Source organism: Puma concolor, chromosome B4 (assembly GCF_028749965.1).
Source record: "Puma concolor isolate L17-30 chromosome B4, mPumCon1.1.hap2, whole genome shotgun sequence".
NCBI lineage: Eukaryota > Metazoa > Chordata > Mammalia > Carnivora > Felidae > Puma > Puma concolor.
Window position 1 is genome coordinate 42,498,018 of NC_141673.1, and position 25,008 is coordinate 42,523,025.

At 35.4% G+C, this 25,008-nt stretch overlaps 1 protein-coding gene and 1 non-coding gene across 17 annotated transcripts in view; both read left to right on the forward strand.

The window, feature by feature from the left end:
• Positions 1–25,008, forward strand: part of OSBPL8 (oxysterol binding protein like 8) — a 157,149-nt gene that overhangs the window by 104,981 nt on the left and 27,160 nt on the right. For all 16 annotated transcript variants that reach the window (XM_086712761.1, XM_086712760.1, XM_086712763.1 and 13 more), the window contains 8 exons: positions 2,943–3,013; positions 9,045–9,122; positions 10,880–10,981; positions 12,979–13,182; positions 16,007–16,091; positions 17,384–17,555; positions 20,933–21,170; positions 21,785–21,969. In XM_086712761.1, the coding sequence (XP_086568887.1) occupies positions 2,943–3,013; positions 9,045–9,122; positions 10,880–10,981; positions 12,979–13,182; positions 16,007–16,091; positions 17,384–17,555; positions 20,933–21,170; positions 21,785–21,969 (1,135 nt within the window). The remainder of the gene's footprint in view (positions 1–2,942; positions 3,014–9,044; positions 9,123–10,879; positions 10,982–12,978; positions 13,183–16,006; positions 16,092–17,383; positions 17,556–20,932; positions 21,171–21,784; positions 21,970–25,008) is intronic.
• LOC112863961 (small nucleolar RNA SNORA41) lies at positions 3,753–3,883 on the forward strand. Its single transcript, XR_003223908.1, has one exon. It is a non-coding gene; the product is annotated as a small nucleolar RNA SNORA41 (small nucleolar RNA).

Sequence of the window (25,008 nt, forward strand, 5' to 3'; positions counted from 1 at the left end):
GATTTTGAGGAGTGGGTGCACAGGAACAGGGGAGGGGCAGAGGGAGAGAAATAATCCCAAGCAGGCTCCGTGCTGTCAGTGAAGAGCCAGACACTGGGCTGGATCTCACAAACCAGGAGATTATGACCTGAGCCAAAATCAAGAGTGAGACAGTTAACCAACTGAGCAACCCAGGCGCCCCTGTTCTGCATTATTAATAATTATGGTCAATAATAATGTGTCATAGGCTTTAGGATTTTGTCTATAAATATCACTCTAAAAAATTAAAGGAGTGGGGCGCCTGGGTGGCTCAGTTGGTTAAGCGGCCGACTTTGGCTCAGGTCATGGTCTCACAGTTTGTGAGTTCGAGCCCCGCGTTGGGCTCTGTGCTGATAGCTTGGAGCCTGGAGCCTGTTTCAGATTCTGTCTCCCGCTCTCTCTGTTCCTCCCCGCTTGCACTCTGTCTCTCAAAAATAAATAAATATTAAAAATAAAGGAGTAATTTTAAAGTATTTTGAATCACCACACATGGTGGAAAATAAAAGCCTAAGAAGTATTTTGGCAGACCCCTTTTTGCTTCTAATAAATATGCTTTTATTTTACACGTCTTTAGGAAACCAGCTTTATACAGACTAAAGTGTCTAGAGTGACACTTTGTGCTTTGCTTATTTTGGAATTACCCTTGAAAACTTAGTGTACAATCTGGCAATATTTCCTTTTTAAGGCTTTTGAACATTTTTGTATGTTCCTTGCACATTATGCTGATTATCTACTTGTATTTATCCTTAGTTGAAACTCCCAAGTATTTGACCAGACTTGGCATCTTGCTTTATCCCGCTATAATTTTAAGTAACTTGGGAGTCATCAGGGCCAGCTTTTAAAATAATGATTGGCAAGTTTGAGGTATAGAGAATCTTTTAAAGTGGTATGTTCGTTTACTGGGTTTGGCAGGTAATATACAACAAAGGTTTATGATTGTCCTTTTATAACATTAGAAACTTTCTGTGAGACTTATTTGCATGTCAAAGTCTATTCAGATTTATAACTTTTACTTTTGTTTTAATTTACTATTACGCTTTTAAAATAATGTGTGAAAGTAGAATGGTTTCTACTTCAAAATGGGTGTTAATCTAATAAATGGATTGGGCTAGATTCAGGTGAAACCCAAGTCAGTAGAGAAATTGAAGTTGAAAGTCTGTTCTTGTGAGAATAAATGACGTCATTTTTTTATATTTATAATATATACTTTTAGAAAATTTTGTTCTTTTGTACATATATGTAGAAAATCTTTTTTTTTTAATTTATATATGAAATTTATTGTCAAATTGGTTTCCATACAACACCCAGTGCTCATCCCAAAAGGTGCCCTCCTCAATACCCATCATCCACCCTCTCCTCCCTCCCACCCCCCATCAACCCTTAGTTTGTTCTCAGTTCTCAACAGTCTCTTATGCTTTGGCTCTCTCCCACTCTAACCTCTTTTTTTTTTTTTTTTCCTTCCCCTCCCCCATGGGTTCCTGTTAAGTTTCTCAGGATCCACATAAGAGTGAAACCATATGGTATCTGTCTTTCTCTGTATGGCTTATTTCACTTAGCATCACACTCTCCAGTTCCATCCACGTTGTGTAGAAAATCTTTGAAGTAACTTATGTGAGTTTGTTAGTATTAAGGATTACATATTAACAAAATGTTATTATTCTGAGTAAATATATAACTTCAGTTTGCTTTATACTCAAGTCTAAAATTTTGGTTATTTAAAATTTCATGTTGCATTTATGAAAGTTCTTTTCCCCCTAGTATTGGGTTTGAGTGATCCTTCTCCTTACCATAGTTGGGAGGACAGGGGGAGATTCCTTCTTCGTATTACAGAAAATAATTCAACCAAATCTCTGGATTAGGAAATTGGAATGGATTTGTTTTTAGCTAATATAAACTAAATGCAGAATAAATGGTATCACTGGTATGTTAGAACGGATTTCTAAATGCTTCAGGCAGTGGTGCTACTGATGATTTTTTAAGTGCTGCTTTATGAACAATTATATATATATATTTATTTAATACAGGCTTTTATTGGATTTAGAACAAATAATTATAGGGAAGAGTTAATAATACTTTCCCTCAAAAGTAGAAAGAACATTATTAAAATGAGTACTCCTTTTTTTGACACAAAAATTTCAGTATTAACATTTCTCTCATTGTATTATAATAACATTAATTTGTTAATTGCCTTGGCACAGTGTTACATTAATGTGTTACATGAGTGCAGGGATCTGTGCATGTTCATCCCAGTGCATTGGTGTATTTTAGATTTATCTTTTTACAATTTGTGCAGCATTAGTGCCAACGATCATCTTAAGAGTCAATATTAACTGAATGTGTACTATGTGGAAAATGCTATGCTAAGTGTTTTCTTTTTCTTTTTTTTGTTTTTTTAATGCTAAGTGTTTTCTAATGGATCCTCATGTAATTCTCACAGTAAGCACATTGTTAGATTTTTTTAAGTCTGTCCCTCAACCTAGATTTATTTCTCTAGTCTCTCAAAACCAGTTCTGGAGTTGTTTCCAATTTGGCAAGAGGTGTGAAAAGTATGTTGAGTTGTTTCTGTCAGTTAGGATTCTTCATTAGAAAACCACTCACTAGAATAAAAGCTCCACAAGGCCTGAATTTATACAAAGTGTTCTGAGATCACAGAAAAGAGGTCTTGAGCTTGATGTTGATGGATTCAGGAAAAGACTTCATTGCCTTTGGAAGCCTTAATTTATTTTAAAGAGTTATTAAGCTACGTATGATCCCTTAGAAATCTTTTAAACTATAATAGTTTAACGCTATGTTTGGTCTAGGCTTTTTATACCAGTGTTCATAAAATATAATGTATATTTGAAATTGGATGACTTATATGCCTCTACTTTCTAATGCCTACATGCTATATAGTAATATTGAAATGATGACAATGTGTTTTAAAGGTTTTGACAGAGGAAAGGAAGACATTTCTCAAAATAAAGATGAATCTTCACTTTCTATGTCAAAGAGCAAGGTAAGCATATGCTGTCCCCAAATACATTATTATGGCATTTTTCTAATATTTAAGATGAGGAACTAACACTAAAATCCTATCCAATTTTTATGACATGTTTTTATGTTGGTTTATCTAAACCATGATCCACTGGGGTTGATATGGCTGCTGTTGATTACTTGGGAATACAGTCTGTTGGTAACCAGTGTGTTCTCTCCAGAGTTCTGTTGTTTCTGGTATGTCTATTATAGTAACAGACCGAAGTCTGAGGGTTCCATTCAGATAAATTCTCAGGATTTGTGTGTGGTTTTGTTTTGTTTTAATTCTTAAGTGTTTTGAGTTTATCTGAATGACTATCAAAATACATACATTTTACCAAAGGCTGAAGATCTCCTGCAGTAGCCTGCAGTTGAAAGATCTCTTCTTAGATAGAATAAGATAAAGTTTCCTAAATTAATGATTCTCAAACTGGGATACTTGTGCATATTCTTACTGTTGAGAATTTGTTCTTTAAAGGGTAAAATTCAAATTTGAGAAACATTGTGTAACACATTGGTTTTCCTTTCTTAATTCACTAGATTTGCTATAATTTGTTAAGGAATTTGACTTCTGACTATTATTTCTGGTCAGGTTTAATAGCAGAAGCAGCTTTTGTTTGTGGAATCAAACTTCAGTGACTGTAAGAAAACCTATTTCTTAAACTAGTAAATTCTCTGCTATTCTCAGCACTGGATTTTGGTTTTAAAACCCCTTATTTTTCTTCCACAGCTACTGGTCTGCAGCTGTTCTTATGTAGCAGTTGTGGCATACCTCTGTGGGAGAGAAACTGTTCCATGATTAAACACCTCTTTCTTAGCAAAATTGAAGTGGGCATATGTGTGACAAACAGAAGATGAAAAAAACCCTACATTTTTGTTTCCATTCATGGGAATGATTGGGAGGAGTCCATGATATGTATATATAATTTTACATAAATTTTATCCACACTTTTCAAGTATTCATTACATAAATATCATATGTGTAAAAGTACTCGGGATGAAAGTTTAATAGTAATTCATATATATATAAAACATATGAATGAGAAATTCCTTGATCATTTTATATGAGATGTGTTATTAAAGAAAATTAAAGAGGAAATAATTTATCTTGGGTCTTCAGTGCTAGAAATACGATGAAATTTATAGAACTGTAAAGACCTATTTTCAGGCAGTTAATGCCAGAATTGGTGAATATGTAGTAGAGCAGTATTCCTGTTCAGAAGCCTAAATACTTAAATACTTACATATCACAGTCACCCATATGAAGTCTCTAAATTGGGAGGTGGGTGGCAGAGAGAGCAGGGAGCCTGAAAAGAAAGTTTACATACTTTACTGGAGCAGGGTGCATTAATGCAAAAAGCACAGGCTTTAGAAATGCACTTTGAGAACAACAGCACTGATCATATATGACTCTTTAAATTTGAATTAACTAAAATTGACTGAAATTAGAAATTTAGTTCCTCAGTTACACTAGCCACATCTCAAGTGCTCAGTAGCCACATATGGCATTTCTGTCATTCAGAAAGTTCTGTTGGACAGAACTGTTTTAGAATAAAAAGTGTGAGTTTGAATCTTATATACGTTACCTATATAGATACTAATTACAGTGATATTAATAGCTATTTTGTATTAAGAGCTTACTGTGTGTCCTCTTAACTCTCATAACGATACTTGAGGATACGGGTATTATCGGCCCCATTTTATAAGTGAACAGACTGAAACTTAGAGAAATTAAGTAACTCTCAAGAGTCAAAGTGGCTTTAGTTTTCTTGCCTGTGCAAGGCAAATAAGATCCACACCCCAGACTGTGATACCGCAAGTGCCTGGCAGAGTACCTAATAGTAGGTATTTGAGAATTCATTTTCTTTCTTTGAATAAGAATTACAGTGAGGGGCACCTGGCTGGCTCAGTAGGTAGAGTGTGCAACTCTTGCTTGTGGTTGTGAGTTCAAGCCTCACTTTGGACATAGAGCTTACTTGAAAAGAAAAAAAAACAAAAAAAGAATTACAGTGAATGACTGGGGATTCTTAATGTGATAACTAGTGTAAGTAAGATTATACTCATCCTGTTATTTTCCAAGCTGGAACCTATTGATTCCATCTTTAGGTTTAATACTTGTTAATTCTGTTAGCTGAAGAGATTCATAATTGCTAGTTTGTCCTTAAATATTTTAACACGTAACCTAGTCTCTTGTTTTTCACAACAATCTTAAAATTTATACATTTGTCATTAAACTACATTCACATGGAATTCTGAACATTTTAGTCTTAAAGTTTTGTTATTCCTTCTTTAATCAGTGTGCATAACTGACTTTGTCTCTCTCTCTCAAAAATAAACATTAAAAAAAATTTTTTTTTTAAATTTATGAGTTATGCTAACAGCTCAGAGCCTGGAGCCTGCTTTGGATTCTGGGTCTCCCTCTCTGCCCCTCCCCCACTTTCACTTTGTCTCTCTCTCTCTTTCAAAAATAAATAAACATTAAAAAGATTTTAAAAAATCAGTATGTGTAACTGAGTCCATCATAATTTTAACTGTATACTTTTCTGAACTTGATACAAAAAGTAATAATACTGCCATTTTGATCATAAGATTTGGGATTAAGTTATTTCTTAAAATACATGATTAAGACCAGTGAGCACAATGGAATATACCCTTTTTTTGGAATACACCCTTTTTTACCCCCACATTTTTTACACCCCCCCCATTTAAAAAAATATGGTTTCTATTTCTCATGCATTCTGTAAATGAGTGTGAATTGGAAAAGTCAGTTAATGAAGTCATCCCATCTTCCTGTTAGCATTTTTATTTTAATGTTTATTTACTTTTGAGAGAGAGACCGAACGCGAGTGAGGGAGGGGCAGAGAGAGAGGGAGACACAGAATCTGAAACAGGCTCAAGACTCTGAGCTGTCAGCACAGAGCCCGATGTGGGGCTTGAACTCATGAACCATGAGGTCATGACCTGAGCCAAAGTTGGATGCTTAACCAACTGAGCCACCCAGGTGCCACCCTGTTAGCATTTTTAAAAGAATTTTTACTTTAAAAATTTGTTTTTAGCTTATTTATTTTGAGAGAGGGGGAGTGGGGAGGGGCAGAGAGAGAGAGGAAGGAAAAGAGAAAGAATCCCAAGCAGGCTCTGCATTGTCAGCATGAAGCCAGAGGTGGGACTTCAACTAAAGAACCCTGAGATCATAATCTGACCTGAAGTCAGGTGCTTAACTGACAGAGCCACCCAGGCGCCCCTAAAAGAAATGTTGTCCATCTCAACAGAAGGAGTTACCAGCAAGGGTACTGTGTCTAGTGGGATAAAAGGAATCCTGTTACAAGGATAGTGGGTTTTTGAGCCAAGATCTATTTATTGACTTGATTTTCCCCTCAGCTGTACATCTGCCCATCTATAGATACTCTGAATCATCTATCACTTGCTATAAAAAATATATTTACTTGGACATTTAAAAGGACTTTCCAAATCAGAATATCTGATATAGTCATAGTAACTTATTATCATCATCATCACCATCATCATCATCATCATCCCTTATATATGTAGTATTTTTTAGTTTTCAAAGCAAGTTGAAAGTATTCTCATATAATGTTCATTTAAAGGTCAAATTTTTGACAGCATTTGCAATCTAGGAGATAGTCACAAACCTGAAACACAGTACGTACAACTACGCTATACACATCATATACACTACCTCATTTAATCATCAAAGGAATCCTTAATTCCTGTTGTTCGTGAAGATAAATCTTAAATTTGAGTCTGGCTGAGAGTCTGTGTGAATAGTTTTAAAAGGTGAGAAATCATTAAAAAGGTGGCCAAGAGCCTGAGACTGGGAATTAGGTAGACCAGGGAACAAATCCCAGCTCATCTACTTACTGCCTCTATGACTTTGGGAAGTTATTTTTAGTTGGTTAGTCTTGGTTTCCTTATTAGCAAAGGGGAGATACTACTACTATCTCATAGGGTTGCTGTGAGGATGAAGTATTTAGAATAGTTTTTGGTAAAGAATAAGTAGCCATTAATTTTCATTAGCATTTATTCTTCATTTACCAGTATCTAAGAAGTACATTATAATACACATTTTCCTATTAAGCTGGGGGAAATAGAAATCATCCTGTTCTTCTGACAGTACCTTTGCCATCCTTGGGTTCTCAGCGGCAAGAAGAAGACAGAGACCTGTTTGGCTTGAGGAATTTTGTAAAATTGTTTTGATATCATAATCTGTGCCATTCTCAGAGTAAATTGTATGGTGTTTCAAGTCTAGTCCTGAAAGGAGTGACTTCAACAAAAATTTAATTGGGTTAACCCCCACCTCCAGTAGTTTGTAGTTCTCTTCTATCTAGTTCAGCCAGTTATTATTACCACCACTGTAATAACCCATATCTTATACCTAGTAGCAGAGGCATTTTCAGGAGAGGTAAAAGAAGTGAGTTGCAAATGCTAGTTTAATTTTCATTTTATTAATTCATCAGGTATTTGGTGAGCCCTTTCTTTTCCCCAGGTGTTACCTGGGTATCATTGGTGAAAAAATATGGTCCCTGCCTTCATGGTTTTTAAAATTGAGTGAGGGAGTTTATACCCAAAGTTTTTTGTTTTTTTTTTTTTGTTTTTTTTTATCCGTGAGCACACCTAGTGATATGCACATTGGCAATTCAGCATTTGAAAACCACCATTTGGATCAAGCCCCCCATACTTTCTTGGCACTAGGAGTCACGCTTAGAACTTTAAGTACCTGTGTCTAACAATAGATAAAACAATAGATAAAAATGAAAATCATAGAACACAAAGCACTAAACATGTTTAATTGTATTGTTCCAAGATTTACAGAAGCAGTTTTCGTGTTTATGCTCTTTTATTCTGGTTAAAGAATGTAGTTTCCTTAAAAGAGTGTTGGATTAAGAGACCTAGATATCCCTGTATATTTATTATTTATTGTTAGTTTAGAAGATCATGATTTGTAAAATGGAGATAAAACCACTTGTTAAATCTATTTTTCAAGGTTCTTGTGAAGATCAAATGAAAACAAATATAAACAAAGTCTGGAAACAAGTTTAAGACCATAATACTCAAGGGGCACTGGATAGGTAGGAAGAAATAGATGTTAGGAATATTGGTTTTTAAACACTACAAATGAGATAGTGTTTTAATACTAATTTCTGAAGATCTATATATTTCTTTCCATTGGAGAAGTAGCAATAGGGCAGTACGTGCGGTAACTTGCTAAAATACACGTGGTTTGGTTTTTTGATTTGGAATATTTTAAGTGTTAAAAAATTAACATTCCTTTGGATACTTTTGTTTTAAGAATAAATAATTGCGTATGTTTCCTAGAAATTGCCTAGAAAATAGAATGCAAAAATTTACAAATGATCTTATTTAATCTTATATTGTGGTTTAATTTATTGACTAGGTTATTTTTAAGTCTGTTTTTTTAGTAATCTCCACACCCAATGTGGGGCTCAGACTCAAGACCCCAAGATCAAGAGTTGCATCCTTTTCTGACTGAGCCAGCCAGGCGCCCCTGATTAGCGTTTATTTTAGTACTTTTGTGGGTTTAACATGGATTAGTTTTTAAACACAAATGCTTTATAGGGAAAATTGACATTTGAAAATTTGTATTTGGCTGTATATGCTGTATATAATTTGTGTATAATGTATATAATTTGTATAGGCTGTATCACAGTGATAAATGGGAAGAATGTCACAAACATAGCTTTAACATTAATTTTTTTTAAATTTTTTTTTAACGTTTATTTATTTTTGAGACAGAGAGAGACACAGCATGAACGGGGGAGGGGCAGAGAGAGAGGGAGACACGGAAGCCATCAGCCCAGAGCCCGATGCGGGGCTCGCACTCGCGGACCGCGAGATCGTGACCTGAGCTGAAGTCGGATGCTTAACCGACTGAGCCACCCAGGCGCCCCTAACATTAATTTTTATATGCTGTATGTATAGAATAAGTGAAGGTTTTAATTATTATTTCTTTTTTGTTCATTTCCCTGTGATTTCAGTCTGAATCTAAACTTTATAATGGCTCGGAGAAGGATAGTTCAGCTTCAAGCAAGCTCACAAAAAAAGAATCTCTCAAGGTTAGTTTCCACAGCTATTTCATAAATAACATTATGCTTTGCATGTGCTTTTGAAAGTAGGATAACAGAAAAAGATGTATCTCCTAAAGAAAGAAAAATAATGTTAGACAGGCACACATAAAAACTGTTACTATTTGTGTGGCACACTGGAGTCAACTGAAAAGGCTACTTGATGACCATCCAGTGCCGCTTCAGGCCTCACCTTGCCGTCCAGAGGCTGAGGACTGGTGTATCTGCACAATTGTACCTGAGTTAGGCATATCACTGTGTTGTAGAACACATGGGAAGCTGTGATGCTTTTTGACATTCAAGTTTACTAAAAGTCATGGGCTGAATTTGGCCCACAGATAGATATTTTGTTTGACCCACACAATGGTTTAAAAATTTGCAGTAACAGTTACAAGTTCAGATTTCCAGCCCCTGTCTAAGAAATACTCCCTTTGGACTGTCTTCCAGAATGACCACAGATCCTTGACCTTAAGAAATAACATGCTTTCCAGTCCACTCTCAGTCCCTGCATGGTCTATTTTACCCCCCTTTTTTTTCTTGCATCTGATCCTATATGCATTTGTATTTGCAATCCCATATTAAATCTGTTAATTCAGATATGAATATTAATAAGGACCAAAGTCTGAAGTATTTTGGTTGTATAATTATTAAAACTTCTTTACTATTAAGTGCAACTAGGAAGGTTTTATAGCTAAGAGAAGTTCATCACTGGGAGTTTTCCACTACTCTTCTCTCGTCTGTGTAATAACAACAGAGCAATAATGAGACTGTTAATCCACTCCTGCCTTCCTAGACTATCTCACAGGTGACTTTTGAAAGTAAAACTTTAATATTTTGATTGAATAAATACCACTTTGTGGTTTCTTAATTATTTCTTACATCATAGTACAAAGAAGGAACAAAATTGCCAGTTGCAAATAATCATAGCATTGTTTGTAAAATGAAAAACTGGTAACAGAGTGGATTTCCATCAGTGAGAGAACTTACTAAGAAAAATTATAGAAGCAGTATAGCATGGTGGTTAAGACCATGTCTTTTAGAGCCAGTCTGCCTCTGAGTTGTGCCTGCATGACTTACTAGCTGTGTGATCCTGGGCAAGTTACTCTCTGTGCCTCAGTTTTCTCATCTGTAAAATAAAGATAATAATTGGCCTACTTCCGAGGTTATTTCAAAGATTAAATGAGGTAGTACATGTAAAGTGCTTATTAGTACAGTAATTGGTGCACAGAATATGCCCAGTAAATATTAGCTCTTACTGAGATAGGCATGGAAGTGCTCCAAAAAATACTGAATAGAAGAACCTTTTTAAAAAATGTGTTTAAAAACGTAGAACCACAAAAGCTGTATATTTTTTAGGTTGTATACATAGAAAAAGCCTGAAAGGATAGTGTTTTCTGGAAGTGTTAACAGTGGTCAGTTCTGAGGATTGGAATAGGATAGGGTATAATCAAGACAGCTTTAGTTTTATTTGTGTTGTTTGAAATTCTTACCATGAGATTGGATTCATGTAGTATTGTGTGGCTAAAAGTAAAATTCTTCAAAAACATACAGAGCTAGTGATCAGAAAAACAAGATTCTAAACTCTAAAAATTCCTACCAGCTCTTTAAAAGTTCTTTTATCCTAAGAAGCTAGAATTCTAAAAGAGGTTTAGAATTGTATGCTCTACATTCTATAGACCTAAAAAATTTGGAAAGAAATTGCCCATTTCTAGTGAATTTTTAATTTTTCTACTATTTCTGTAAAATAGGTGCAAAAGAAAAATTACCGAGAAGAAAAGAAAAGAGCCACAAAGGAGTTACTCAGTACAATCACAGATCCTTCTGTTATTGTTATGGCTGATTGGTTGAAGGTCAGTTTGTATTGAAGCTTGAATTCAAATTGCTGGATGTTTACCTACAGGAATAGGAAAGCCCAAAGAGCACCTAAAGCCTACAAGACAAAAACAACTCCTGGGATGATTGTTTTTCACTGGCAAACTATTAATTGTATCCCAGAGGTTCTATGTTCTAGTCATAATGGGGAGAAGGAAACTTAATATTGTCTGTCTTGACAATAACATTGAAAATGGATAGCAGTTCTTTTTAAAGGGCTTTTTGATTTGTGTGACATTTATATAATCTAATTTTGCTGTTTAAATTATTAGTATTTATATAGGTGTGGCATGCATTATTGAGAAGATATGAAACAAAGTTAATATAAAAATTGTTATTTGGAAACGATTAATTTTCAGAAAAACATGCATATTGCTGTTTCCATACCTTCTTTTGGCCTCTGGTTATTTCCACTTACCTTTATTTACTTTTTTATCATCCCACTCTTTCTTTCTCATTCTTCTTTGGTAGGAATCTTTCAGACTAAATGCAAAGTGTAAGAATGATCTAGTGAGACTCTGTCTCCCAGGAAATTTTAGTATCTGGCATTAATCTAAAAGTCACCCCAGCCCTGAAAGCTTTCTATTCTCCCAAAACATTGGTCCAGCCTCCAACGTATAATCCTTATGAGATCTTTTGTCAAAGTTCTCTTACTAAAATGGAAGCCCAATGATAGTTTCCTTGTTAGTTCAGGTAGTGCTGGGATCTTCTTCAGTGTTGTACTAAAGACACGTTCTGACTTATATTGACTCTACTTAGAAATCTTTATGCTGTATATCTCATGTGGGTTTTTCAGAGCTAAGCTTCCTCTTCTGACATAGGATTTCTGCAGCTAACCCCCTAAAAGTGTCCCTAACACATCCTCTGGCTGACTTTCTAAATCATAACCTTCATTCTGATCATTTTCCATCCATGTTCTACTGTCACATGTCCCAAATACAAAATGTTATCTCAGGGTAACTCTTCCATTTGCTTCTCTTATCTCTCCGTTTCTTTTACATAAACATGTACTTTTCTCAAAGATTTTCTCTCTTCTTCATTCCTGACTCCAAACTCCCCATTTCTAACTTTTTCTTGTTTAGAGTTATTGTGGTATGCCTATTTCAGGGGTTAGGGAGCCAGCCCTATATTTATTTCATAATTCAGGTAAGTGCTTTGAGAGAGCAGATGTTTTATAGTAAATAAAAGTGAGGATAATCCTAGTTTTTATTCTAAGTAGATTAGCATTCTTTTCAGTATTGTGAATTCAGTGATTTGCATAGAAACATTTTTAACAGATGACAGAAATAGACATTGATAGGAAAAACCAGTTATAGACCTACTATTGACATAGCCTTAAACCCTGGGATGAGGAACATTTTGAGACTAGAGAGAGATTCATGTAACTGTGTTTTAAAATTTTTCCAAGAACTTAAATGGCATATTTTATGTAATTACTAAGAACAAAGTAACTTAAAAAAGGTAATTTTAGGGGCTCGAAGGAGGTTCTTCCCTCTTCCTACCACTCAGTGAATATTTAGGGAATGCCTGGTGTGCATGCTGGCAGTGACTTCAGTACTGTCGATGTAGGGGGTAAAAGGGGAAAGAATCTTAAAAGATGGAATAATCTTATACTCCCACAAATAAAATTACAATAGACGGTAAGAAGAAGAGAATCTTGGGACTAGGAAAAGTATATTTTAATGGCCCCTGAGCTGGCGTGGAGGGTTAGGAAAAGCATTCTATTCTACTTGGCACATTACTTTGAAACTGTTGACCTAGCCTCTAGGTAGACTTTAAGTTCTTCAGAAGCAGGAGCCATGCTTTTTGTCTTTCTGTGCAGTCCTTGACATCTAGTAGCTTAAAAAAAAATCTATTGAATCTTAAGTGTGTATGTTGTAGAAATTTTAGATATTTGCCATTACTGAATTTGTATCTTGTGGAGCAAAAAAGATAAAAACAGCTTTATTTCCTAAATGAACTTATCTTTCTGTAGATTCGTGGTACTTTAAAGAGTTGGACCAAGTTGTGGTGTGTTTTGAAACCTGGGGTGCTACTGATTTATAAAACCCAGAAAAATGGTCAGTGGGTAGGAACAGTCCTTCTGAATGCCTGTGAAATCATTGAGCGTCCATCAAAAAAGGACGGCTTTTGTTTCAAACTTTTTCATCCTTTGGAGCAGTCTATTTGGGCAGTGAAGGTAAGCACTCTGTTATATAGGTGAAAGGTAAAGATGACAATCTGTAAGTAGAACAGAGATAAATCAATTAACCTAATGATTGCTAACCTCTGCAAGCACTTCTAAATTTGCTTGTTTTCAAGTGCATTATTCCTCTTTTTTCTCTACCCACAATGAATTGTGTACCAAAAGGCTTTGTTTACCTTTAAGATCTAACTTAAGGGATCTTAAGCCACCTGGGTGACTCAGTCAGTTAAGTGTCCGACTTCAGCTAGGGCATGATCTCGTGGTTCGTGAGTTCGAGCCACACATGGGGCTTTGTGCTGACAGCTCAGAACCTGGAGCCTGCTTCAGATTTTGGGTCTCCCTGTCTCTCTGCCCCTCCCCCGCTTGCATGTGAGCAAGCTGTCTCTCTTTCTTTCAAAAATAAATAAGCATTAAAAAAAACTATAAAAAGATCTGACTTAAAATTTTTTGAGGAAAATGTTTCCCAAATTTACTCTGTACCTTATAAACTCTTATCCATGGGGATTCAGTTTGTAGTGTGTTTTTAAAAATTTGCAATTACCAGAGCACCTGGGTGGCTCAATTGGTTAGGTGTCCAACTTCGACTCAGTTCATGATCTCACAGTTTGTGGATTCAAGCCCCACGTCAGGATCTGTGCAGATAGCTCAGAACCTAGAGCCTGCTTCAGATTCTGTGTCTTGCTTTCTCTCTGCCCCTGCCCCACTCATGCTCTCTCAAAAATAAATAAAAATATTTAAAAAATAATAAAACTAAAAAGCATAACTGTGATTACTCCTGTGTTATAAAAGCAGAAACTTAATCAGGAAAATAGAAACGCCTTATTTGATTAACTACCAAGGGATTCTACAAACATTAGACATTCCATATATGCTAACGGAAATAATGAATTTAGTTAAATTCTTACAAAGCAATAATTGTTTCAGTTTCTAAGAAGATCAGTTATACATGAATAAAGGGTTTAGATGTTCTCCCTTAAGGAAAACCACCTAATTGAGATATAGAGTTAAAATAGCTTCAGCTTAAATTTTTTTTTTTTTTTAGTGTTGCTTAATTAGGCAGTATACATACACCTCTTAAAAACCTGGACTTTTAACCTTTATTTCAGTAGTCTGTAGTCATACCAGGAATAAATTTAGGATTAGAGAGTTAGTTTCATTCTGGAATTAGGTACTTCCCATAGGGAAAGAATTTAACCCATAGAACCTCTGTTAACTATATATCATGTGATTCTCAAGTAAGAAAAAAAAAAAAACACTTTCAAAACCTTTTATGTACAGTATTCTTTACTACTACTCTTAGGAATTGTAAGGATTATAATGAATTTTAATTTTTTTTTTAATGTTTTATTTATTTTTGAGAGCATGTGACTGGGGAAGGGGACAGAGGATTTGAAGCAGGTTCTCTGGTGACAGCAGAAGAGAGCCTGATGCAGGGCTTAAACCCACAAACCGTGAGATCATGACCTGAGCCAAGGTCGAATGTTCAACCAGCTGAGCCTCCCAGGTGCCCCAGAATTTTAATGAATTTTTAAATTATTAAAAATTTTTAATGTCAAATTTATTGAATTCCCAATACTGGTGGGAGGAAAATTTGCACAATTAGACAATCATCAGAATATTTTCCACAAGCAAAATATGCTCAGGATATTGTTTAAACACCTTCAAAGTCAGTATCTATGATTAAGTAAAAGTAATATTTGTGAGTTTTTACTTTGTATTAGGGACTCGAACATTTTATATGGACTCTTTTTTAATTCTCATACCTTTAAGGAGGTTATAATTTTCCCCTGTTACCTAGGTAGAGAGATTAAGGCCTAAAGAGTTTACCTAAGAAATTTTTCTAGCATGGAACCAAGCTTGAAACCTAAGTAGTGTGACTAGATCCTACTCTGTGATGGTTCTAGGAACTGGCCCATAAATTAGAAAGCTATTTGAAAATACCCAAGGGATATTACAGTATTAGTTAAAATTATATTGACTTTTTCTACTTTTTCATTTTGAATCTTTACCTTCTTTATGTTTATGCTTCTCAAATTCATTTTATTCTTTGATCTTACAACTTAAAATTATGCTTTACTATCAAAATTATACTGTGAGTTCATCCTCAGATTTCCTTCCCAAAGAATAACTGCGTTCACCTAAGATTAGCCTTGGTGATACTAATTATTTAGGGTTCTTGGTGTTGTATACTCCTAAAACAAATAACCCTCGCCAACAACAACAAAGAAAAAATTCCATTTTATTTCTGGAAAAATAAAATTAACTGTTTTAGTTAGTATTTCATAACAAGTATTTTATAACAAGTATATCAATGGTTGTAAAACAGATTTTTTTTCCCCCTAGACCTATTCAAAATTCATTTCTCTTTTTCTTATAAATTTTATTTCCAGGTTTTTTTTTAGGCCTCTAGAAATTTAATGTTACTTAGTATCTTTTGGATGGAAATTCTCTGTTAAATTAAACTTTGGTCTAGTATAATAAGTTGCAGGTTTTTCTTTACTATGTGAACCATAAATAGAGATCATGTTTAATGATAGCTCTAAGTTGTTCAACTTTCTATAAAAGATGTATACTTGTTGGAGGAGGAAAACTTTCCTTAATACTTACTTTCTTAAAACTTTACCTGATATTTTTTAAGCGTAAAATTAAAGCTTGTTTGCTTTTAGATTATTATAGGTAATAGTGGATAATATGAAGTTGAGATTTCATAATATGAACTGTACACCTTTTCTTTGCTTTGCTTTGCTTTGCTTTGCTTTGCTTTGCTTTGCTTTGCTTTGCTTTGCTTTGCTTTGCTTTGCTTTGCTTTGCTTTTCAGGGCCCCAAAGGCGAAGCAGTTGGATCTATAACTCAACCCTTACCTAGCAGTTACTTGATCATCCGAGCTACTTCAGAGTCAGATGGTAAATACAGATTTTGATGGATTTGATTTTGGCCCTCATTTTTCTTAAGGGTTTATTTTATATGCCACTGTGTATTTTCCTTTGGGGAAAATCTCTTTAGTATGGTACTGGAGCAGACATATTGTAATTATAAATTGCTTATAATACTAAAAACATTAACTTTGTAGACAAAAATCTGATAGGAAGGAAGCACTGTATAATTGAGTGATGAATTAGCGAAAGTTTTCTTCTTCATCCTCCATTGATATGTTAACACTCTTTTTACTTTCATTAGTGTTCTTCGTGGTAACTCACTAGGTTTTGTACTTTTAGAGGTACATTTAATATTATTTGTATTTTGTTATTAAAAATTAACATTTATACACGTATATACTGTTCTGAGTTTTTTTATATAGAAGATTCAAATACAAATTTTTCTGCGGTTAGTAACTTAATATTTAATTCTTGAAGCAATATGGAGAGGGTAAAACTTATTTAATGGGAAAGCCACACTAACTTTAAAACCTTAATAATTGATAATGGATTTCTTCCTCACTTTTATGTTTTATAGTTTAGACTAACTTAACCTAGGGGATCTTGTAACCTTTTAGAGTTTACTTTTACCTGATGACTGTTTTTAAAATGTCATAGGCACAAGCTTATGTTATGAAAAGCGTTTTACTTGGCTGATGTTTCCAACAGATATGGAAATATATATATACATTTTAAGAGCAACTAACTTTTATTTTGCTAATACAGTCTAAATTTTAATTTAAAAATAAAGTTACTAGTGTTTCTACTAATGCGGCAGTTAATGACAATATTGTACAGGCATTTATTTCCATGACTTCAGATTTTCGTACCTATAAGTAAAGTGGATGGTAGTAAACCTGAGGTTAGACCTTTTATCAGAAACAAAATATTAATTTGATAAGTTTATTTATAGTAGAAGCATAACCCCTTTAGTGTATTTTCTGTACCTTCGTTGGTAGCTACGAATTATACTACCTGTTAATGTTCTAAGATTTTAGAAGTAAAGTGTGTTTATTTTAGATTAGGTGTACTTTCTAATGTGTTCTATATACTGTTCATTTACCCGTGGTTTTTAGATGCTTGGTCTGTGAAAAGCACTTGCTAAACTGAAAAACTGCATTAAAAAATCCTTGCAAGATTTTATATTCACGTGAACTTTTCCAGTGAATGTTTCTCAAAGAAATAATAGTATGCTTAAAGGTTAACAGTATTAAATTAAGATGGATCCTTGTTTTTATAGTTTCTTGAACTATATTGCTTATGAATCTGTGTTCTTCTAGGAAGGTGCTGGATGGATGCTTTGGAGTTGGCCTTGAAATGTTCTAGTCTTCTTAAACGTACAATGATCAGAGAAGGAAAGGAACATGACCTGAGCATTTCATCAGAGAGCACACATGTGACTTTGTATGGCTTATTACGTGCTAACAATCTCCACAGTGGTGACAACTTTCAGTAAGTAGCTATTGCCACTAATTTGGTGATTTTTAGAAGGGACGATGTTATTCACTAGGTTAGTGGCAGGCCTAGAATTTTTGTGGTGTATCTAGAATTGAACGTGGCTGTTTTCTTCCCATTATATGGTCTGAGGCTTGATTTACCACTTGCTTATTTGCTGTAATAAGGTATAGAAAGTTATTTCCTTTATTTCAGCTAATGTGAAGTAGTTGTTCTTTCCCAAATACATACCTTTTCTTTATACATGGTGTTCCCTCCATTAAGAATGTTTTCTAGGGGCGCCTGGGTGGCTCAGTCGGTTAAACGTCCGACTTCGGCTCAGGTCACGATCTCGCGGTCCGTGAGTTCGAGCCCCGCGTCAGGCTCTGGGCTGACGGCTCAGAGCCTGGAGCCTGCTTCCAATTCTGTGTCTCCCTCTCTCTCTGCCCCTCCCCTGTTCATGCTCTGTCTCTCTCCGTCTCAAAAATAAATAAACATTAAAAAAAAAAAATTAAAAAAAAAAAAAAAGAATGTTTTCTAGTCCTCTTTGCTCTTTTTTCCTTTCATAATCCCATTCTTCAAGACCAATCTCAAATATTACATCAAATGCAAAGCGTTTCTTGCTTCACAATAGTGAGATATAATCTGTTCTTCTATTACTGTTTTGTAGCACTTTTTAATTTTTTTGGTAATGGCACTTGACTTGCTCTGCTTGGTATTTGTGGAATGCTCCTATTATACCACAGGTGTTTCAAGTTGGAACTGTATCCTATTTGTGGTTTTATACCCTGAAACATTCATTGTAGTTAATACTAAAAAAAAATATTTCCCTGGGGAAACAAACAAGTACCTTAGTTGAGGTTCAAATCTCTTTTGTTGCTTTGGAGGGAAACTTAGACTTCTCCTCCCTTGCCCCAGTATTCAGCCTCTGCTCTGAAGCTACTTATTCCCAACAGCACTGAGGTTACTTTCCTCAAAGTTAGGAATGGGTGTTTGTTGGCGCCCCTTCGCAAGATTTTTCCCTTGAAGCTCTTCAGCTGTAAATAGTCCATTGTTTTTATTGAATACCAGATAATTTTTAAATGCTCTTGTGTATGAGACATACACTTTGCTGTATTATTCACTGCATTATAAATAGGGAGATGTATCAGATATGATCCTAAATTTGAATCCAGTGCAACAGCATACTAGCTTTCTGATCCTGGAGAGATGTTTTATTTTGTTTAAAACCTATAAAATGTCAGGCAACTATAAATGATAGGAAGATAAGAATGACACAAACAACCAAAGGAGAGATGCTGTAGGGTAATACAGGATCAGGAGAATTTAGAAGTTGGAAAGATAACATTCAGCTAGGGAATCAGAGGGAAGATCAATATAACAGATTTTTACAAAGGTAGTCAACATAGCAATATTTTCATTTGGCTGTATGACAAAACATGAGCTAAGAGATGCAGAGACCAGGTAAGTGGAGGCCTACCTTTGAGATACATAGTCTGCCTAGATGTAAGGGACAGGGAGTGGGTAAAATTAAAGAAGATTACAAGTTTTAAATCTCAGTGACCGATAAGATGATAGTAAAATAAAGGACCATGTTGGGAGATGATAATATATTAAATAATTGCACATGTTGAGGATGCATTGGCCCCAGGACATATAAGTGATATCAGCCAAGCGTTTAAAAAAACATAGGTCTGGGGGCGCCTGGGTGGCGCAGTCGGTTAAGCGTCCGACTTCAGCCAGGTCACGATCTCGCAGTCCGTGAGTTCGAGCCCCGCGTCGGGCTCTGGGCTAATGGCTCAGAGCCTGGAGCCTGTTTCCGATTCTGTGTCTCCCTCTCTCTCTGCCCCTCGCCCGTTCATGCTCTGTCTCTCTCTGTCCCAAAAATAAATAAACGTTGAAAAAAAAATTATTAAAAAAAAAAATAAAAAACATAGGTCTGAAGCTTATTTTGCATGCATGGGTTTGAAAATCAAACAAATGATGGTGAAGGCTTGAAACTGGCAAGCCTGCCAAAGGGGAGAGAGGACAGAGAAAATAAAAGAGGGTCAAGGAAGATTAAAATATCTTACAGATGGAAGGAAGTAAAAAGGATCAGAGAGCTCAAAAAGTCAAACCACAGTTACATGGAACCGAGGCACTAATACCATTTTACGAAAAATAATTGTCACAATCCTGTAATGCAGAGAAGTCACACAAGGTGAAGATTATACAAGGCCACTGGATTTGTCAACTAAGCTGTCATTAGTTACCTTTAAAGGAACAGATTCAGTGGATTTAGGGGAGTGAAAACCAGATCATGAGAGATTAAAGAGTGAATAGGTGATAAGAAAGCAGAGATAGCAATTTTAGACTGCTATTTTAAAATATATGATTATAGGGGTGCCTAGATGGCTCAGTGGGTTAAGCATCTGACTCTTAACTGGCTCAGTTCATGATCTCCCGGTTTGTGAGATCGATCCCTGCATTGGGATCTGTGCTGACAGCGAGGAACCTACTTGGGATTCTCTCTCCCTGTCTCTCTCTCCCTCCCTCACACGCATGCTTGTTTTCTCTCAAAATACATAAAGAAACTTAAAAAAAAAACATGATTATAAAGGGAAAGAAAGAAAATAATTACCATAAGAATGAATTTCTATTAGAAATTCTTTGGTTAGAATCCAAATGAAGATTTTGGAAAAAAGTTTTTTTAATTTTTTGAAGCTGGAAGTGAGTTTTTTTTATAAGTTCTATTTTGTACAGATTATTAACCCTAATCACTGTATGAATAGGGTGGGGGTAGCATCTTAATCTGTTTAGGCTATAGGTTTATTTCCATAAACTGAAATATCCATTTCTAGTTCTCCTTGGATTTTTTTTCTCAAGATTAAACCTGTGAGTCAAGTATTAAAGAGATATAATTACTTAGCTTTTACATTTTCACTCACTTCAAGTGACTTTGGAGAGACCTTTACAGAGGGAAAGTCATAATTCATTTGAGTTCACTTGAGAATCTGATAATCTTGACTTGGAAGTTTTTCTTTAGGCCAGAAGTGACAGGTTGATTCAAGTGATGATGTTTGTAAAACCAAGAAAAGAATCTAGCAAGCCAAAGTCCAAAACTTTACTGTTGGAAGCTTTTTGCCCTAAATGGTAAAGAGGCAGAGTTCAGAGTGTTCTTTTGTAATATTTCCCAGGTTATTTAATTTCTCTGTGCTTTTATTTATTAATCTGTAAAGTGAGAATAATAATATTACTTATAGGATTATTTTTGAGTGTTAACTGAGTAAAATTATCTAAAACACAGAACAGTGCCTGACACTCAAATTCTGAATAAATGTTCGTATCATTCTGATTTATAAATTAAATATTCTTTGTCTCTTTTATTCTTTCTCTTAATATTTCTTACCTTCAAGGTTAAATGATAGTGAAATTGAACGGCAGCATTTTAAGGACCAAGATATGTATTCTGATAAATCTGATAAAGAAAATGATCAAGAACATGATGAGTCTGACAATGAGGTGATGGGGAAAAGTGAAGAAAGTGACACAGATACATCCGAAAGGCAAGATGACTCTTATATCGAACCAGAGCCCGTGGAGCCTTTAAAGGAGACTACCTACACTGAACAGAGCCATGAAGAACTAGGAGAGGTAAAAGTCTATGATTTTCAGGGGTATTGGTTTTCTGATCCTTGGAAATTTTCAGCTGAAATTGAAGACGTTTCTTTGACCTATTGCTTATTTTTCTGAAAGAGAACATTTAGATGATACCTATTTTATTTTAAAAATTGCATACACGTGAAATATCTCAGGATTTATAAATAACATGTGTACTCACATGAGTACCAATAAATTCTATTAAATTTAAAGTTTACATTTTCTTCAGGTTTGTTTTTGAAATCGGATAGTACTAGTACTCCTTAATGTCATTGCCAGGTACAATGTGAATTGCAAGGACACATGAGTTTGTAATGTTCCTGGTATTGCTAATTCTTAGAAGTGAATATGGTATAAAATAATTGCATGTAATATTTTTTGTAATGAATTCTTTGTGTATATCCTTCACTTTGATGTCTCTTAACGACTACTCTTTTTACCTAAGTTTTATAGCTATAGACTTATTACCTAATGAGTTATTTCCCATTTTAAGAATGCTTGGGATAGTCTTACAGAGTATGCATATTTCAACATCAGCTGTTTTTTTACATATCTAATGTGTCTGAGATAAATATGATATTTGAGTATTTTTTTGTCAATTGCTAAAGGCAGGTGAGGCTTCTCAAACAGAAACTGTGTCTGAAGAAAACAAAAGCCTTATCTGGACACTGTTGAAACAAGTCCGTCCTGGCATGGACCTGTCCAGGGTGGTTCTGCCGACATTTATTTTGGAACCTCGTTCTTTCCTGGATAAACTTTCAGATTATTACTATCATGCAGATTTCTTATCTGAGTAAGTAGATTCTCATTTCTTAAAATGAAAGATGCTTCATGGTTTTAAGAGATTTTTTTTTTTCAGAGTGCAAATTACAGTGGTTATGCCTTACCAAAACTAGGCTCGAATGAGATGTCCCTCTCTCCACCAGTTCTACAGTTGACCTTAATAAGAAGAATACTTAATATTTTGCTCTAATGTTTCCATTTATGCAATTGAATTGAGAGATCACAAGTGTGAGGAAGACAAGGAGTCTATCCCTTACCTGACAGACAGTACTGCTTTCACAGGCTCCCTGACCTGTTTCCTGACCTAACATGGGGAGAGGTGGTAGCGTTCCTTGTTCTCCCCCAGGTCACCTAAGCTCTTGTTCAGGTCCCATCCTGGGGCTTGTGCTTCTGTTTGTGCTTATCCTGTCTGCATGCTCATGAGGGATGTGCTGCTTTCCACAACCAGAATGCTCCGCCAGTTGCTGGCTCACGGTATAAATCCCCACTTTCATCTTTGCTTTGTTTCCTGCCAGCTGATCCTGGATGTAATTCTGGGGAAGGCAGGCGTAAAGGAGGTGGAGGAGAAGCTGCCGATCTCTTTCCCAGCGGTTTCTTGGGGAACCAGTAAAAGACATCAACTTTATGTATACCTTTCCAGGTTTCACATGCTGCCCCCATTCCAGCTGTTCAAGACACTGCGTGTTCTGAGATGCTAGGTTCTGGTCCTGTGGCCTGGCTTTTAGATTCTTTATCAATATCTGTATTAAATTTATTAGTTGCTTTATTAGGCTATTAGTTGCATTAGTGAACGTTGCAAAAGTCATAAGCTGAATCAAAAGATAATTGAAAAACTGGGAGATTTTTTGCAAATTAAGGCATACCCAAATTGTTAATCTCCCTAAAATAAAAAGGGCTCTTAGAAATTTAATGAAAATGACCAGCAACCTAATAGAAAAAGGAGTAGAGGAAATGACCAGGTACTTCAAAGATGAATAGAAACAGTGCTTAAATGTGTAAATCTCACTCAAAATATGAAAAGTGCAGATTCAAACAAAAAGATAGTTTTTTATCAATCACAGTGACCAAAATCCAAAAGCTTTTATACCCCAGTTTTGCTTTATATATTATAGTTCTTTTATCTGTGTAGAAATTCATTTCTCTGAGTGTGAGGCAGGTTCCTATGAATGACAGTGAGATCTTCCTGAGAGATGCCCACTTTCCTAAGTTGAAAGGTTGCAGTTTTCTGGCTACACACCCTGTTGCCAAGGCTCTGTGGGGCAGCAGGCACTTGTATGCTGCTGCTGCTGCCACTGCTGCGTGACACAAACCAGCACAGTGCTTTTGAAAAGAACCTGGCAGTATTTACCAGAATTATAGATGCAGTCAGTCCTTTGATCCAGTAATTCTGCTTCTGGGAAAACCCCTACAAATATATCTCTACATATTCAAAATGACATATATACAAGATTGTTGTGGTAGGGCTTGTAATAGAAAAAGATTAGATAACTCAAGTATTGAGCCACAGTTGACTGGTGGGTTAATAACATACGGTGCATTTACATATAAGGAAGAAGTTTGTAACCTGATTTGGAGGGATCTCCAGGATTATGTGTATGTGAAAAAGGCAAGGTACAAAAAATACGTGGTTTGTTTCCTTTTTTATCTTTTTAAGAAAAGGAAGGCTGCGTATTTTTATTTGCTTCTTTATGCTTAAAGAAAACTGTTTATTAAAAAAAGCTAAAAAAAGAAAAAAGTTGCCTATATGGAGAGATGGGACAATAGCAAGACATGTATACTTCTCCATGTTGCTTTGCGTTCTGAACTATGCAAATACAAAATAGTAAGTAAAGTTGAATAGCAAGAGAATTTAAATCAAGATAGGAAGAGCACAGAAGGTTGCTACTCCCTTTAAGAGCAGCGTTTCAACTTGGCACAGTGGTCAGTAAACCTAAGCCTGGTCTCTTCCATTTCACACTTCATCTTCAAAAATCACACACTGAACCTTCAGACATGCTTGAAGGAAGTAATAAATAATTAAATTGTAATATACGTATGTATGAAGTTGTAATGTATATATTATATATATTATATATGCATACATATACATGTGAAAACTCAGAATTCACTTCTGACATCTACAATGTTTTGCAACATTTTGCAGTTTAGAGCAATAGCAAAAGGGTAAAGGGGTAGCTGAGTCATGGCTCCTAAAAATTTCTTTAAAATGAAAATTGTTCTTTGATTATCTGTTACAGTGATCGAATTTATTTACTCTGGAAAATCATTCGGTAGCACTTAGGGTTGAAGGCTAAAAATAGCACTGATTGACTTAAATTATCTTAAAACTTCCGTATTTGTGATTTGAAACTTCTCTATTTTGTAATAGGAGCTCAAGGGACATACGGTCCTATTCCTAGGGGGGCATTTTGCATGGGAGAGGCTAATATCAACCTCTTGTCCTCCCTTCTTGTAGGGCAGCATTCACCAGTTATCCTTAATCTCCTCTAATTGAAATAAGTGACTGAGAATAGACTAAATCAAATGAACGTAATCCTTCTCAGACATATGGAACTGAACACCTCTCACAAAATTGTTGATGACGCTGCTTGGCCATTGCCCCATCATTGCAAATACTAGGCATCACACAGTTCTTGAATCTCAAAATACATTCATTTTTTTCAATCATAATTTCTCACAGAACCCCTGGCAATATCTAAGGCTCTCCAGAACCCCACTTGAAAAACCTTGGTTTGGAGAGTTTGTAAAAACTACTTGAACAAAGACCTGGGCAGTGTATCAAACAATGGTAAAAATGGGGAGAAAAATAACCAGATTATGAAAAGTTATTCTTACAGACTGATTTACATGGTTGTTTTTGCCATCCGTTTTAAATATGACTTATACTTGGGGCGCCTGGGTGGCTCAGGTCATGATCTCACAGTTGGTGAGTTCAAGCCCCGCGTCGGGCTCTGTGCTGACAGCTCCGAGCCTGGAGCCTGCTTTGGATTCTTTGTCTCCTTCTCTCTCTGCCCCTCCTCCACTTGTACTCTGTCTCCCTCTGTCTCTC